The 14,316-nt window shown below is 33.1% G+C and overlaps 1 protein-coding gene across 1 annotated transcript in view; it reads left to right on the top strand.

Moving 5' to 3' along the window:
• Nucleotides 1-14,316, top strand: part of SUPT3H (SPT3 homolog, SAGA and STAGA complex component) — a 633,656-nt gene that overhangs the window by 449,204 nt on the left and 170,136 nt on the right. The window contains exons 5-6 of the mRNA XM_044675330.1: nucleotides 3,190-3,280; nucleotides 8,638-8,774. Coding sequence (XP_044531265.1) covers nucleotides 3,190-3,280; nucleotides 8,638-8,774 — 228 coding nt within the window. The remainder of the gene's footprint in view (nucleotides 1-3,189; nucleotides 3,281-8,637; nucleotides 8,775-14,316) is intronic.

Genomic DNA, 14,316 nt, shown 5'->3' with positions numbered 1-14,316 from the left:
ACATAGCCAGACAAGGACCACTGGCTACCAGAGACAATGCTTTCTAAAGACACACAGGGTGACTATGCCTTGTATTGAACCAGTTGATGACTAGTGCCATAGATCCAAAAGAAAGCCATTAGTTACCAGCCTGAACCAAGGAAATGTTACATATAGCCAAAGATTTTCCACACTGATATACAGAACTATGTCATTTTTACTACATTTTCACTTTCAGCAGATATATCTCCAAATGACCAAGAAAAATGGACCCAAGAAGGCTAGCATTTTCTTCTCAGGGGGTTTTATAATGAATATGTAAAGTGAGAGGAATGAAAGTACATTTAACATAAAAGTTTGCATATGCCTATGTAGATCAAAAGTATGTTTCAAGTAAAATTATTAGCAGCCTGTTGTCATGTCACAATTTTTTTCTCCTTCTTCCCTTTCACAGAGTGTCCATCTGAAACAAGAATATGGGAGTACTCCGATGTTCTCATCCATGTGGGTACTCCCTCCATTGGTGCAGATTGCACACCATCCATGTGTGCCCATTTGAGTGATTTAGTGCATATTCCCCCAGTACTTAACCGCAGGGAGTCCATTTATCATACCAGAGACCTTCCTCCAATTCTCCCTTCGTTCTTACACTGTGACCAGCCCAGCTTTTCCAGTCTTACATTTCTTCTCCTATTTGATTCTTTGTTTGAAATGTGTGAAAACCTACTTATTCTTGTTTGAAATGTGTGAAAACCTACTTATTCTCACTACTTATACTCACTACATACTTCTCCCCAGCCCTTTGGGTGATCATCAGAGATGATAGTGACCATGATTCTAACCATATATCATTAACCAGAATCTTTTCCAAGCTACAGTGGGGAGAATGTTGCTCCAACTAAGAGGAAAAAATTCTTGGTTACAAAGAAAGTGGAATCCTGAGTTCAAAATAGCAGTTAGGTCTACATCAAATTTCTTACTCTCTTAGTATTGGTGGAACAAAGTGGGAAAGGGAGAGGAGAGAATTTAGAACTTAAACTTTTAGAAAACTAATGTTAAAAATTGTTTCCATGTGTAATTATACATGCAATAAGAGCTACATGACTACTTCTCAGGTAAATTATAGAAAAAATTTCTTTTTGGGGGGTATGGATTAGACGAGATGATCCCTAAGGTCCCTTCCAACTCCAAAATTCTTTAGTTCCATATATCTGTTTATATCTATGATGTGTAATACAGTAATATTCCATTACATTCATGAACCACATTTTGTTTAGCCATTCCCTTATTGATGGACATCTAATTCATTTCCATTTCTTGCTAATAGAAAAAAATTTAAATATTTTGTCCTATATCCAGTCTTTAAACTTATCAATTATTTGCTTAGGGTATAAACTTAGAAATGAAATCTCTGGATCAAGGAGATCAAATATTTTAGTCAATTTATTGATATAATTCCAAATTGTTTTTCAAAATGGTTGTGTTGATTCACAGTTCCAGTAATATACTTACATGCCTACATTCCCACAAATCCTTCCATATCGATCTTTCTCATCTTTTGTCATCTTTTTTAAAAAAAATTACCTTTTATCTTAGAATCAATACTAAATATTTATTCCAAGGCAGAAGAACATAAGGGCTAGGCAGTGAGGTTTAAGTGACTTGCCCAGGGTCACACAGCTAGAAAGTGGCAAAGGCCAGATTCAAACCCATTTCAAGGACTGGTTCACAATCCATTGAGCCACCTAGCTGTCCTCATCTTTTGCCATCTTTGCCAATTTTTAATGGTACAAGGTGAAACCTGAGGATTGTTTTGATTTGCATTTCTTTTATTAGTGAGTTGGAGCATTCTTTCAAATAGTTTCCAATTCTCTTCATATTCTTTGATTGCTCATCTTGTGGGGGGGCTTTGTTTTTGCTTAGAAATGTGTTACAATTATCAGAGAAATTTGATCAATAAAGGGTTTTTTTCCCTATTTGACCACTTCCCTTCTTATCCTTAGGTACATTAATTTTGTTTGTGCAAAATCTTTTCATTTTCATGTAATAAAAGTTATTTTTTATTTTTTTGTAATTGCCACTATCCCTTGTTTGGTTAAAAATACATCTCCTACTCAGAGCTATGAAAAGTATGTTATCTATTTCTCTTCTAATTTTTATGGTACAATCTTAAATATTAAAGTCATGAGTCTAATTAGACTTTAAAGTGAAACATGGTATAAGATGTTGAGCCAAGCATAATTTCTTCCAGTTTTTCTAGCAGTTTTTAAAAAAAATCAAACGGGAAGTTCCTAAATAATTTATGTTTTCTGGTGTATCTAATATTACATTATTCAGTTTTGTTGTTTAAGTTTCTCCTATGTCTGCTTCTTCCTTTGATCTATCTCTTTACTTTTATGCCAGTATCAGATAGTTTAGATGACTGGTTCTTTTATGTTGTGATCTAAAAGTGCCACATCTTAGACTTGAAGTCGCTCTTCCCCTTGACCTCTTTTCATTATTTCCCTTAAGTTTCTAAATCTTTAATTTTTCCAAATGAATTTCATTGAATTTTGTAACGTGTCACTTTGATAATTTGATTGCTATAACATTAAAACTATAAATTAATGTTAATAAATAGTATTATTGTTTTTATTACATTGGTATGGCCCAGCCATGGACACTTATTATAGCTTTTAAAAATGGTCTTTATTTCTTTAAGGAATACTTTGTAATTGAATCTATAAAAGTATTTTATGTGCTTTGGTAGCTCAAGTCCCAAATATTTTATACATTTTTGGTTATTTAGAATGATGATTCCAATTCTGTTATTGCCTCCTAGATTTTATCATGTACATAATTATCATTTTATAGAAATTAAAGCTTACGATTTTGCTGAACCCATTGTCTCAGATTATATCTTTATTGATTCCCTGATGTTTTCTCAGCAAAACCATCATATCATTAAGCACCTAAGGATACATGAATTTTTAATAACTATTTTTGCATCCTTTTACATTATGTATGATGAGCCATGTGAATTACTGAAAATAATTATTTTGTACAAATTCATTATTTTATCCATCTTAATAGTTTTTTAATTTTTATGTTACCAAGCATCTTGCATATAGCAAGCATGTAACAATAATTTGAATTTAATTGAATAGTTCATACTCACTAATATAATACCTTAGTAATCTCTCCTAATTGGTTTATATTTTTCCTTAATAGAAAAAGCTTAAAAGACTGCTGAAATATATGTTTTTCCGAGACTACAAATCTAAGATTGTTAAAGGTATAGAGGAAGATGATCTTCTGGAAGGTAATTATATACTAACCCATTACTCATTAATGTTTCAGTGTCATATGTACATTATCTAATTTGATATGAGTGCATATACATTCATATATATGCATTATTTATGATAAATATGTGTTTGTGTTTGTATATGTATACATATATAGTCAATATATTTTCTTGACCCTGAAAAAAACATGCTTCTTTTTGATACTAAACTTTAGGAATCTTCAAAAAACTGACTTTACATCCATATTTTCTGTTTAAGTGACTTCAGAAAAGGAAATATTTTCATTCCCTGCATAAATAAGTGAATTACTTAGTGTCAGAATTTCATGGAACTACGAAATTAGTGTTGATTAAAAGGATAATTGATCTTAATATGTATAATTTTAATAAGGCCTCTATAATGAATAAAAATGTGTGTGTATCTCTTTGAAATTCATTTGAATAGACATTTCTTAATTTATTATCAAGTACTGGACATATTTTATGAAATAACTATAAAGTCATTTAATTCTGATGTGTGACTGGTATATGCTACTTGTGCTATTTGAAATTTTAAGCAGATGTATAAGGCATATTTTTTAAAAAATTTACCTTTCTTCCAACCATTTGAATTTGGAGTCTGACAATCTAAATTTAAATATTGGCTGCATTACCTAATGCAAATGTGACTTTAAATTTTGGACTTTCAGGGAACACTTTTATATGCAATGTTTAGGTTCATTTGATGTTTTCTTAGTATTATTGAACTTCTAATGAAGGAGTAAATGTGTTGTCAAAGTGTTACTATAACACATTTTGTATCATCTTAAAAATCATTATTTTAAAGTTTCAGTGCAAAGGCACTTAGCCCTAATGAGATTATGGTTCTGCCCTTGACTTCAGATCTAATGTTCCTTCTAGTATACTATGTTTTCCTTTTTGGTCCTCAGTTTCCTTCTCTGTAAAATAAGGAGATGAGATTCAAATATCTTTAAGGTCTATTACGTTTAAGCATACTGTTATTCCCCAAGTTTAATCATTTGAAAGTATATATCATATATAAGTATATATATATATATGCATATATATATAATTGACATATTTTTAGTTATCATAGTTATAAAAGTCATTTTAGTACTATAGATTTAAAGGCTGAAGAGACCTTACAGGTCTTCTAGTTGGAGGATCCTGGATTCTGGTTCTTTCACTCCTGTATTCATTTTGTGGCATTATTTTAATATTTGTTGGAGAGGATTCTCATGGTGACTCAGAGTTTCTCTGTTCTATTCTGCCAGCTTAGCTCCGCTCCCAGAAGAGTCTAGATCCTGCATTCTGGAAGGGACCAGGGACTCCAAAGCATTTGGTCTAATCTTATAATATCTCAAATGAGGAAATGGAGAGTCAGGAAGCTGAATTGACTTACCCTGAATCATGCATCTGAGGAGATCTCTGATATAAGGACTAGAAAGAGATCTTCTGATTCCCAAGTCTTCTTTATTTTCTGTTGCACCACAGTGCCTTATATCTGGTTTACAAATTTCAGGATAAAGGCAGAGATGAGTTTTTATTGTCAGGATTCACTTATTTGGAGGTTTCCACTTATCAAGCCTCAACATTTCTATCATTTAAATGATGTTATTATATAATCAATCTTTCCTTCAAGGGAAGTTGTAAGAATTACTAATTAAGTAATGTCTTATTGAGAATAATCATTATACAAAATTAATAAAGATTCTAAATAATTCTTCACATTCATCTAAACTGGTATAATTCATGAGGAGCTATTTCTTTAATGAGTTAAGTTGGATATCAGTTAGCAAAATTATGTCAAGTAAATTAGCTCTAGAAAATGAATAGATCATCTCAATTCTGGGAAAAGTAATCTTTGCTTTGTAAAAATGAAATCTTTAGCTACAAGATCATCCCTTTTGTTTTTAGTTTTATTATCAAATAATCATATTTTAGAAGACATATTTTAAAAATTAAAGTAGATTTTATTGATGCCTTTTGCCTTCGTATCAATCATTTCTCCTCCCTTCCTATTGAGATTGAACTCCACTTTGTCAGTTAAAAAATAAAACAAACTTAAGTCAAAACATTTGTAATCTAATAGTGTATTGAGTAATCTGTTCTAGTCCCCCCATCTTTTTGCCATAAGAAAGAATTATTCAATGTTCAAATTCCTTTAAAAATGAATTTTTTGAGCGGCCATAAGCAGCATGTTTCTTTACAAAGGTATACTCTTTCACCATCATCTCCCATCATCATGAAAATGATACCTTACTTATAGAATACATAAAGTAACTCTTCTTGTGATCTTAGGACTCACCTACTTCAATTCTCCCAAACTTTTCTGCTCCAGATAGCTGGAATCTTTTAGGAAAGCAACCCAAGAATCTCCAAGTGATCCTTTTACTAAAATTCCAAGTTACTTCAGCCTCTTCCCTCTCTCTTCAGTTGTGCTTCATCATTCACATTGGCTACCAGTTATCTGATTAGCCTTTGTCTTTGAAAATTAGTGTCAGACTCTATCTCAAACAGATTAATATATTTCTTTCTCAAGAAACTATGCAAGAAAGTCTCATTCAATTGAATAGCACCAGTTTGGAGCTCATAATCATTTAAACATGAAGGAGGGTAATGCTAATTCTGGTATGTCAGTGCTCATTATTCTTTTAAATAGGGAGGAAAGGAAATATTAAACCAATTTATAGAGTAAAAAAGATATAAGAATTTTTTTATTTAAAAAAGCTTTTATTTTCATGGCATCCTTTTGCACATTAAAAAAATTAGTATGTCAATTAAAAGTCAATTTTACCTGTTCATTACAACTAAGTATTTGATTTCTCTAATTGGCAACATTTTATTAGCCATTGTTTTGAGTAATAATACATACTTGGAAATAATAACTGCTTCCTCTCTTCTTCCTTCCCTTCTTTTTCTCTCCACCTCTGTATCTTGCACCAATCTTGTAGCTAATCAGCACAGAAACTTTAGCCTCCTCTGTTGTTTTTTTGTTGTTGTTTTTTAATCTAAGCCAGTTGGCTCCTCCTTAAGCATCCTGGGTGACCCTCTGGCACCCACCACACTGGGGCCAAATTTAGTGCAATTATTTGATTATCTTTAACTTTGCTACAGGCCAGAACTCTCAAGTTCAAGTAATATACTGTCTTTAATCTCCCAAGTAAGTTGTGAGGGATGTGAGATGGGGAGAGGAATAAGCATTTATATATTCTTCCTACTTCCAGTCCTATGTTCTTTCTGTTCCCACTAATTTATGCTCTCTTTCCTCTTAATTAAACTGACATTCCAGTAAAATATTAAGTTTCTCGAGGATAGAGAATAGGTTTTTTTTATGCCCTACTACAGTGTTTTCTGTGCAGCAAACATTTAATAAATTATTTTAATTGAATTAAATTATTTAGAACTAGTAAAATAAAATATAGTTGGAGTCCCTTCCAATTTTTTACATGTTCTTCATCCCCCTTTAAATAGCTTAGATGTATAAAGTTTCCTTGCTTCTGATTTTTCAAATCTCCCTTTGAATTCTCTCAGGAATTTCCCTTCACAATTTTTAAATATCCTTTCTCTTCTGCAGATTCATTATAGATTGAATAGAGATAGATCCATTGTAGACTTTTAGATTTTCCTCTAAACCTACTATATTTAGCTAGTTCTTTTTTTCTAATTGTTGCACTTGCAAATTTTGCTAGACAATGAATCTTGTTAACTTACAAGTTTTACAGTGAGATATTAAATATATACCAACTAACCCATGTTCTCAGGTATTAAAGGTGAAGATTGTCTATTTATCAACTTTTTATTACAGAATAATGGAACCTTAGGATTGAAACGGACCTTAAAGATTACAGAGTTCAGTACCATTCATCAAACCCTATCTTAACTCATTGGCTTATAAAATATTAATAGGACAACACACAGAAGTGATATGAGTCTCTTTATGATAAATGCATCCTGGAGTGATGCCATTGGAGAAACTAAAGGAGATTAAAAATGCAGGATTTTCTTTTTCTTAATATGTGTTATTTCTTTTGACTTTGAAGTGAAATGAATGACATCTTGTTTTGGGCTTTTTAAAAAAAATGAATGAATCTGGTAAAGCCAATAATTTTTGAGCAACAGATAAAACAAGCCTCGTATATATCAGCCACGGGAAGAAATTTTTAAAATATATTCAGATGAATGAATTTATTCCAGATTCCAGTGGTATCAGACATGGACTCAGATTGAAAACGGAAAATCCACCAAACTTAGTATAGGGAAAAATCAGGGATTGGATCCTACTCCAGACACTTACTAACTTTGTAATCACTTATCTTCTCAGAGTCTCACTTTCCTAATTGACAAAATTAGAATCTTACTTGTCATATCCCAAACTCATAGTTGTTGTGAGGAGAGCACTTTATTATCATTAAGAGCTTTGATACATGTCACCTATAATTTTTTTTTTAACTCACACAGGATTTGAGTTGGAAAGGCTTCCTTAAAGATCCTCTCCCCTTATCTTATAGATTTTGAAGATCCTTTTTCATTCTGGATACTTTGTAAGCAAAAGACAATCTATTTCTGGGTATTAATATTATCTTACATATCCAGGTTTGGTACCATCATGAATTTTAAATTTTATCTCTTTTCAAGTTTTTGCTACATTCATTTGATTTCCACCTATATTGCTGCTTTCCAGAACTGCATAAAAGGGTTAAGAAAGGGGAAAATCCAAATGATAGTTTCATCAGTTTCCTTAGCTGTGAGACAAGAAGCAGCAGGTGTAGAGGGTGGGTGGGACACAACTCTCTAGGGTCTCTTTTAGTTCTGCATCCTTGATCCAGTGATCCTGACCCTTAAAACCAGTGAAATGTGACAGAACCAATTATACTGCCCAACAGATCAAAACTGATGATAGGGCTACATTTTTCATTACCACCACATTCTTGTAGATTCTTCTTATAGACAGGCTCATGGGGAGCTTTACTAACAAAGATTTTTCTTTAAGTAAGAATTGGGCTTTATGTTTGGACAAAATAATAGCAAAAACATGAAACAAAATGTCAGATTTATGCAGTTAAATACTTTTCATATCCCTTTAAGGTAAGCAGGTAGTATATCATATTGTCACCATTTCATAGATGAGAACCTAATATGCAAAGTTATTTTTCCAAAGAGTATAAACAAAGAATAGAAGTAATAGACAAAGCCAGTACTCTTGATTTCTATTCACTGATTTAGGAGAAAGCCAAGTGCATTCTCATATGTAAAATTATTTTAATTCAGTTCCAAAGAGATTCTGTACAGATTTAGCATGGAATAATTGATATTGCTTTTCAGAATTATTGACAAAATTATCTTTATTTCTTTTTCCTATATGAATGAAGATAAATTCAGCAGCAGTAATGTCAACAAAAGGCAAAAAGTAGCTCAGGACTTCCTCCACTCTATCGATCAGACAGGAGAACTCTTGGCGATGTTTGAAGATGATGAGATCGATGATGTTAAGCAAGAGAGAATGGAGGTACACTATTTTGCCTTGTCTTTCCTCCTTATATCCAGCCTATTATGTTATATGTGTTGATGGGCCTAATGTTTTGCTAGAAATTGATTGTTTCCATTGATTTCTCCCTGTTTTGTTCTATCTCCTTTTTCTCCCAACTCTTATTCTTCTTTCTTCTTACTCTCTTCACTGATTTCTTTCTTTGTGTTAAGTCAGTAATTTTCCTTGTGCCATCCTGAAATAAAAGTAATGATCTCCCTTTACTTATCTTATTCAAGGTGAAGAATTATATCCAAGAGATAAATGCATTCTATCAACATATTGCCTATTTTCCTTATGTGCATCTGAGCAATATGGCTAGTTATAGTTAGCAGAATATTTGTGTTTGCTCTTGATGGGTAGATAGATAGAGAGATAAATGCATAGCTCTTTCCTTTTTTTGTGTATAGAAACTTCCACTCCTCATATATCCATTTATATATCTGTTCCTATAGCATGTTTGGAGAATTTATTTACCAAGTTATGTATGAGCACATACAGACTTAAGGAGCCAAGACTGTTTTTCGGTGATACTTCAACTTTGCTCATATCTTATTTTTTAGATTGCATCAAAATGAATCTTCCTTTTTCCTCTTCCCTCCAATTATGATATATGATATAATTTCCTTATAACATTTGCCCTTTACAATATGAATGGCCACAGTCTAGCCTTTTCTCATTTGTTATTTTCTTCTGCTATTCTTCCTACTCCTCAATCCTTTTCTTTATTTAAAACATCCATCTATCATCCTTTCATCTATGATCTGCCTGTCTCACTCTCTGCCCTTTCTTGTTTCACTCTTTTTTCTTACTTTTTCTGTAAGTCATTCTTTCACATTTTCTTAAATGAAAAGTAATAACATTTTTCTCTTGCTTTAATCATTGAAAATATCTTCAACTGGTCTTGAAGAACAGGTTTCTTTTATCCATGACCTTTTGGTTGTTCAATCAAGTTTGTCCATTTTTCTACTTAAAAAACTGATATTATGTAAAAGCTAATGTAAATATTTCATAAAATATTAGAACTGGAAAGATCTTGGAGGATCCATTTCCCTCCCTCATCCCATTTTGCAAATGATAACTGAGACTTAGAAAGGTAAAATTATTTACCTGTATTTCTAACACAGAAAGCAAATGGCATACCCAAGAGTTCTGGTTTCTGTCCCTTTCCTAAAAGAAGAACTGAATCTCTTCATTGTGAATAGCATACTTTAAGTCCATTAATGACCATTTTTTAAATATACATCTACTATTTTAACCTTACAATAGAAAAAAGATAAATTTGAACACTTTAGGTATGGGCATATATCATTAAAAAAGATGTTCAGGTTTGAAATTAGGCATCTAATCATCTTTCTATTATTATTACTATTATTATTATTATAGACTCCAGAGCATTTATACATTGCAGATTGCTATACCTCCAAGTTAATGGTAGCTATTTGTTAACAATAACTCTAAATATTAGCTTATCTATAGAATTAAAGGCTTGATTTTGTTCTCTTACTGGCTAGACAGTTGCTGCTCAGTTTCCTCAGCTAAAATGGACTAATAATATTCCCTTTCTTTACCTCAGGGGAATTTCACAGTAATTAATTTTTTTTGGCACATCTTACAAATAGAAGAAATATTCATTTTTATTACTATTATAACCTTACCTTCAAGAAATCACTGATTTGCCCTGCTTTTTAAGTGGGAAAACAAGGGAATGCCAGCCCTCTAAAAGATGAGTGGTTATTGTGCTAAGTTGCCTACTTTATCATAGTTTCTCTGTGCAGTAGAATATAATTATCCCATGTTAAGTTTTGGAGGAAATCCAATAGACATACATGCTTTATAAACTTTAACAACCTTCTTTAAAGAATTAGTATGCTTAGATCATGAACTGTGATCTAAAGGCAGTGTTCCTTTTAGGTATCAATTACCTCAGAAATGTGTGGTTATCTTGGTTTTGGACAACTGCAAATGGTTTTAGTTCCACTTTGCCTTGGGCCAAAAGCATGCTAAGTTGTCCAGGGCAGATGATAAACACATATTTCTGATGTCATTATGTCCTAAACAGGATATGATTGTTTAGTGGCATGGTTTCATTTATGATGCATTATCCAGAAAGAAAATATTGTTTATGCTTTATTTTAAAACATTTTTTAAAATTATATTTTCAAGCCAGCAAAATGTGTCGTGAGCTTCTGCATCACTTTGCATTTATTTTTTACTGCTGGGTATTAAAGAACGTTTAGCACTACTCATGAGCATTAGTGAAATTGAACAAATAGCTTTTCAGTTTTGCCTGGAAAATCTCTATTAACCAAACCCATTGCCATTGCCTGGAAGTATATCCTACCACAGGCAGGGAAAGATCAGAACCTGAGATCCCTGAAAGCAAATGCTGAACCCTCGATAAAAGGAATGTTATTACTCTGCAAAATGATGAGTCAACAAGGTGCCAGTGAACTCACAGTAGTGCTCAGATTTCCAGGATAGAAGGACCAAGGATGTGCTCATAGTTTCTTTGCCTTGTATACAGTTGTAATACTTGCATACACATACACGCAGAGTATGGACTGGGTAACCACCATATTCATGGCCATCTTATATAGTTGGAAAATGAAGTCAGCTCTGTGAAGACCATGCAAATTAAATTGGTCATTTCAAGAAACTTTGCTTTGTTATTTTAAGAGCCTCTCTTGCTTGGATAAAAAGAGTAGCCTTGAGATGCTCCTTGTCCAAATAACAGACACTGTAGCTGCAGGGGGAAAATAAAGGCTAAACTTCTAGACATAACTTGACTGTAGACAGTAGAAAGTGGAACCGTTAAAGGCCCAAGACATTGCCTGCTTCTAATTTGACAGGTTACAGTTTCAAGAGTAAACCACAACTGTGGCTGTCCATATGAAACCACTTTGGGCTCATAGACGGCAGCCTTTTGCTTTTAAAGTGCAGTAGAATAATCAGTTCTGGCATCACTCAGTGATTTAATTTTCCTTTAAGCATCACTTATGGTTGCAGAAACTTTGTTTACTACATTCTCCCCTAGACTGCATGAATACAATGCAGTTCTGCAAACAGATCTTATTTGGTTTTTGCCTCTCTTTTTTCTTCTTTTATTATAAATTTTAAAAGCCAAAAAAAAATTATGAAAGAAGTAAAAACTCACAAGAGATCTAGGTTTTACAAAGGTTTGGTGAAGAGAAACTGAGCCAACTAAAGTCTTCTCTATTACCTTCTATAGATTCATAAGAAAGATAAACTTTCTGTATGTTCCTCATAATTCACTTTATTACCTCACTAAACTTTTAGTATTAAACACCAGAAGACTTAAGGTATAAATGTGATTAATTAATTTTCATTCAGCAAACCTTACTTTGTGCAATGTACTGTCAGGCACTGGGAAAGCTTGAAATCTAATAAATGAGATTATAGATACTCACAGATAAAGTACAAAATAGAATTTAAATGATAAACATGTAAGAGATCAGAGGAGAAGAAGTCTACTTCAGGCCAAGAGGATTAGACTTCCATATGTGTTCTGTCCCTCATTAGAATGTGACTCCTGGGGGCAGCTGGGTGGCTCAGTGGATTGAGAGCCAGGCCTAGAGACTGGAGGTCCTGGGTTCACATCTGGCCTCAGACACTCCCTAGCTGTGTGACCCTGGGCAAGTCACTTAACCCCCATTGCCTAGCCTTTACCACTCTTCTACCTTGAAGCCAATACACAGTATTGGTTCTAAGACAGAAAGAAGGTAAGGGTTAAAAAAAAAAAAAAAAGAATGTGAGCTATTTGAGAGCAAGGATTGCCTTTCTTTTCTATTTGTACCTTCAGTTTAGCTGAGTGTTTTGTACACTTAATAAATACTTTCTTCATTCATTCTTGGGAAAAGTTGATATATGAGCTGAATCTTAAAGAATAGGTAAGACTTCATCACTTAGAGTTGTTTTTTTATGTGCATCCTTATCAGTAAGTTTTTTGAGCATATACCTCATATATATACATAATTTATTTATAAAATATATGCACTATTAAACCATTATCTTATCTGCATTATAAACCATATGAAGAAAAAAATTTCCAAGAACAAAACAAATAAGAATTTATTTTATTTTATTTGTTTGCTTAATGGTAGGAAAACATCTTTTTTGCTAAAATGATTAATAATTTTTAATTTTTAGTGAGAACAGTATAATTAAATATACTTCATTTTCTTAAAATGTTTTGATTCAGTACTTTGTAGTAGAGCTATTTGAAAGTCTGATTGTAAGTTTATTTTATTTTGATACTAGTTTCAATTGTTGTCATGGCTGAAAAAGGGACCCCTCAAAGATATGTGATATGTAGATTCCCAGTGAAAAAAGTAATTATTAAACTGTGATATTCATTTTTCAAATCTATCAGGTCTGCAAACATTTTTTGTTCAATTTCAGTTAGTAAATATCAACATAGGGGCAGCTGGGTAGCTCAGTGGATTGAGAGCCAGGCCTAGAGACGGGAGGTCCTAGGTTCAAATTCGGCCTCAGACACTTCCCAGCTGTGTGACCCTGGGAAAGTCACTTGACCCCCCCATTGCCTACCCTTACCACTCTTCCACCTATGAGTCAATGCACAGAAGTTAAGAGTTTAAAATTAAAAAAAAAAAAAGTAAATATCAACATTTCCTGATGTCAACCAATTTTTCTTTTTCTTTTTTTTTTTTTAAACCCTTACTTTCTGTCTTGGAGTCATACTGTGTATTGGCTCTAAGGCAGAAGAGCAGTAAGGGCTAGGCAATGGGGGTTAAGTGACTTGCCCAGGGTCACATAGCTGGGAAGTGTCTGAGGCCAGATTTGAACCTAGGACCTCCCATCTCTAGGCCTGGCTCTCAATTCACTAAGCTACCGAGCTGCAACCCTAGTTTTTCTTACAAGTTAGGCCAGACAGAAAATTCTTTTTTTTTTTCCAGTTTTTGTTTTAAAGGGTATTTGAAGTTCTTATAGGAGTTCTAATTCATTTTAAACACACACAGAGGGTGATGGTTTAATGCTATCATTACCTAGTATCTCAAGGCATATTGTGCACTTGGGGAAATAATGAAGCAAATTTCAAATAATCTTGACAATTTCCAGGTTTTGTTGTTGTTGCTTACCTTGGCAGTAATTAGATTGTCATTGTTTTTGCCTGATGACTGATGAAGAGCTCATTCTAGGAGTAGCTTCCTGCCTTAAATCTCTCTTCAACTCCAGTGCTTCTACTACTTAGCCATTAAAGTGGTCTCTCTAATGTTAGACCTGATCATATCATTTTCTGTTCAGTATAATTTAGTGGTTCCTAACCTCGAGGATCAAATATAAAATCCCATGTTTGATTTTTAAAGCCCTTTACAACTTGGCCCTTTCTTAAGCCTAATTCCCCTCCATGTACTCTGCAATCTGGTGCCACCAACCTCCTGGCATTTCCTTGCCCAAGACACTCCATCTCCAGACATGGGACATTTTCATTGTCTGTCCTTCATACCTGGGGATGGTCTCCATCCTTATTTCTGTCTCCTTG

This window comes from Gracilinanus agilis, chromosome 4 (assembly GCF_016433145.1).
Source record: "Gracilinanus agilis isolate LMUSP501 chromosome 4, AgileGrace, whole genome shotgun sequence".
Lineage (NCBI taxonomy): Eukaryota > Metazoa > Chordata > Mammalia > Didelphimorphia > Didelphidae > Gracilinanus > Gracilinanus agilis.
Note: the sequence above shows the minus strand (reverse complement) of the source record. Positions and strands in the feature narration are given on the sequence as shown.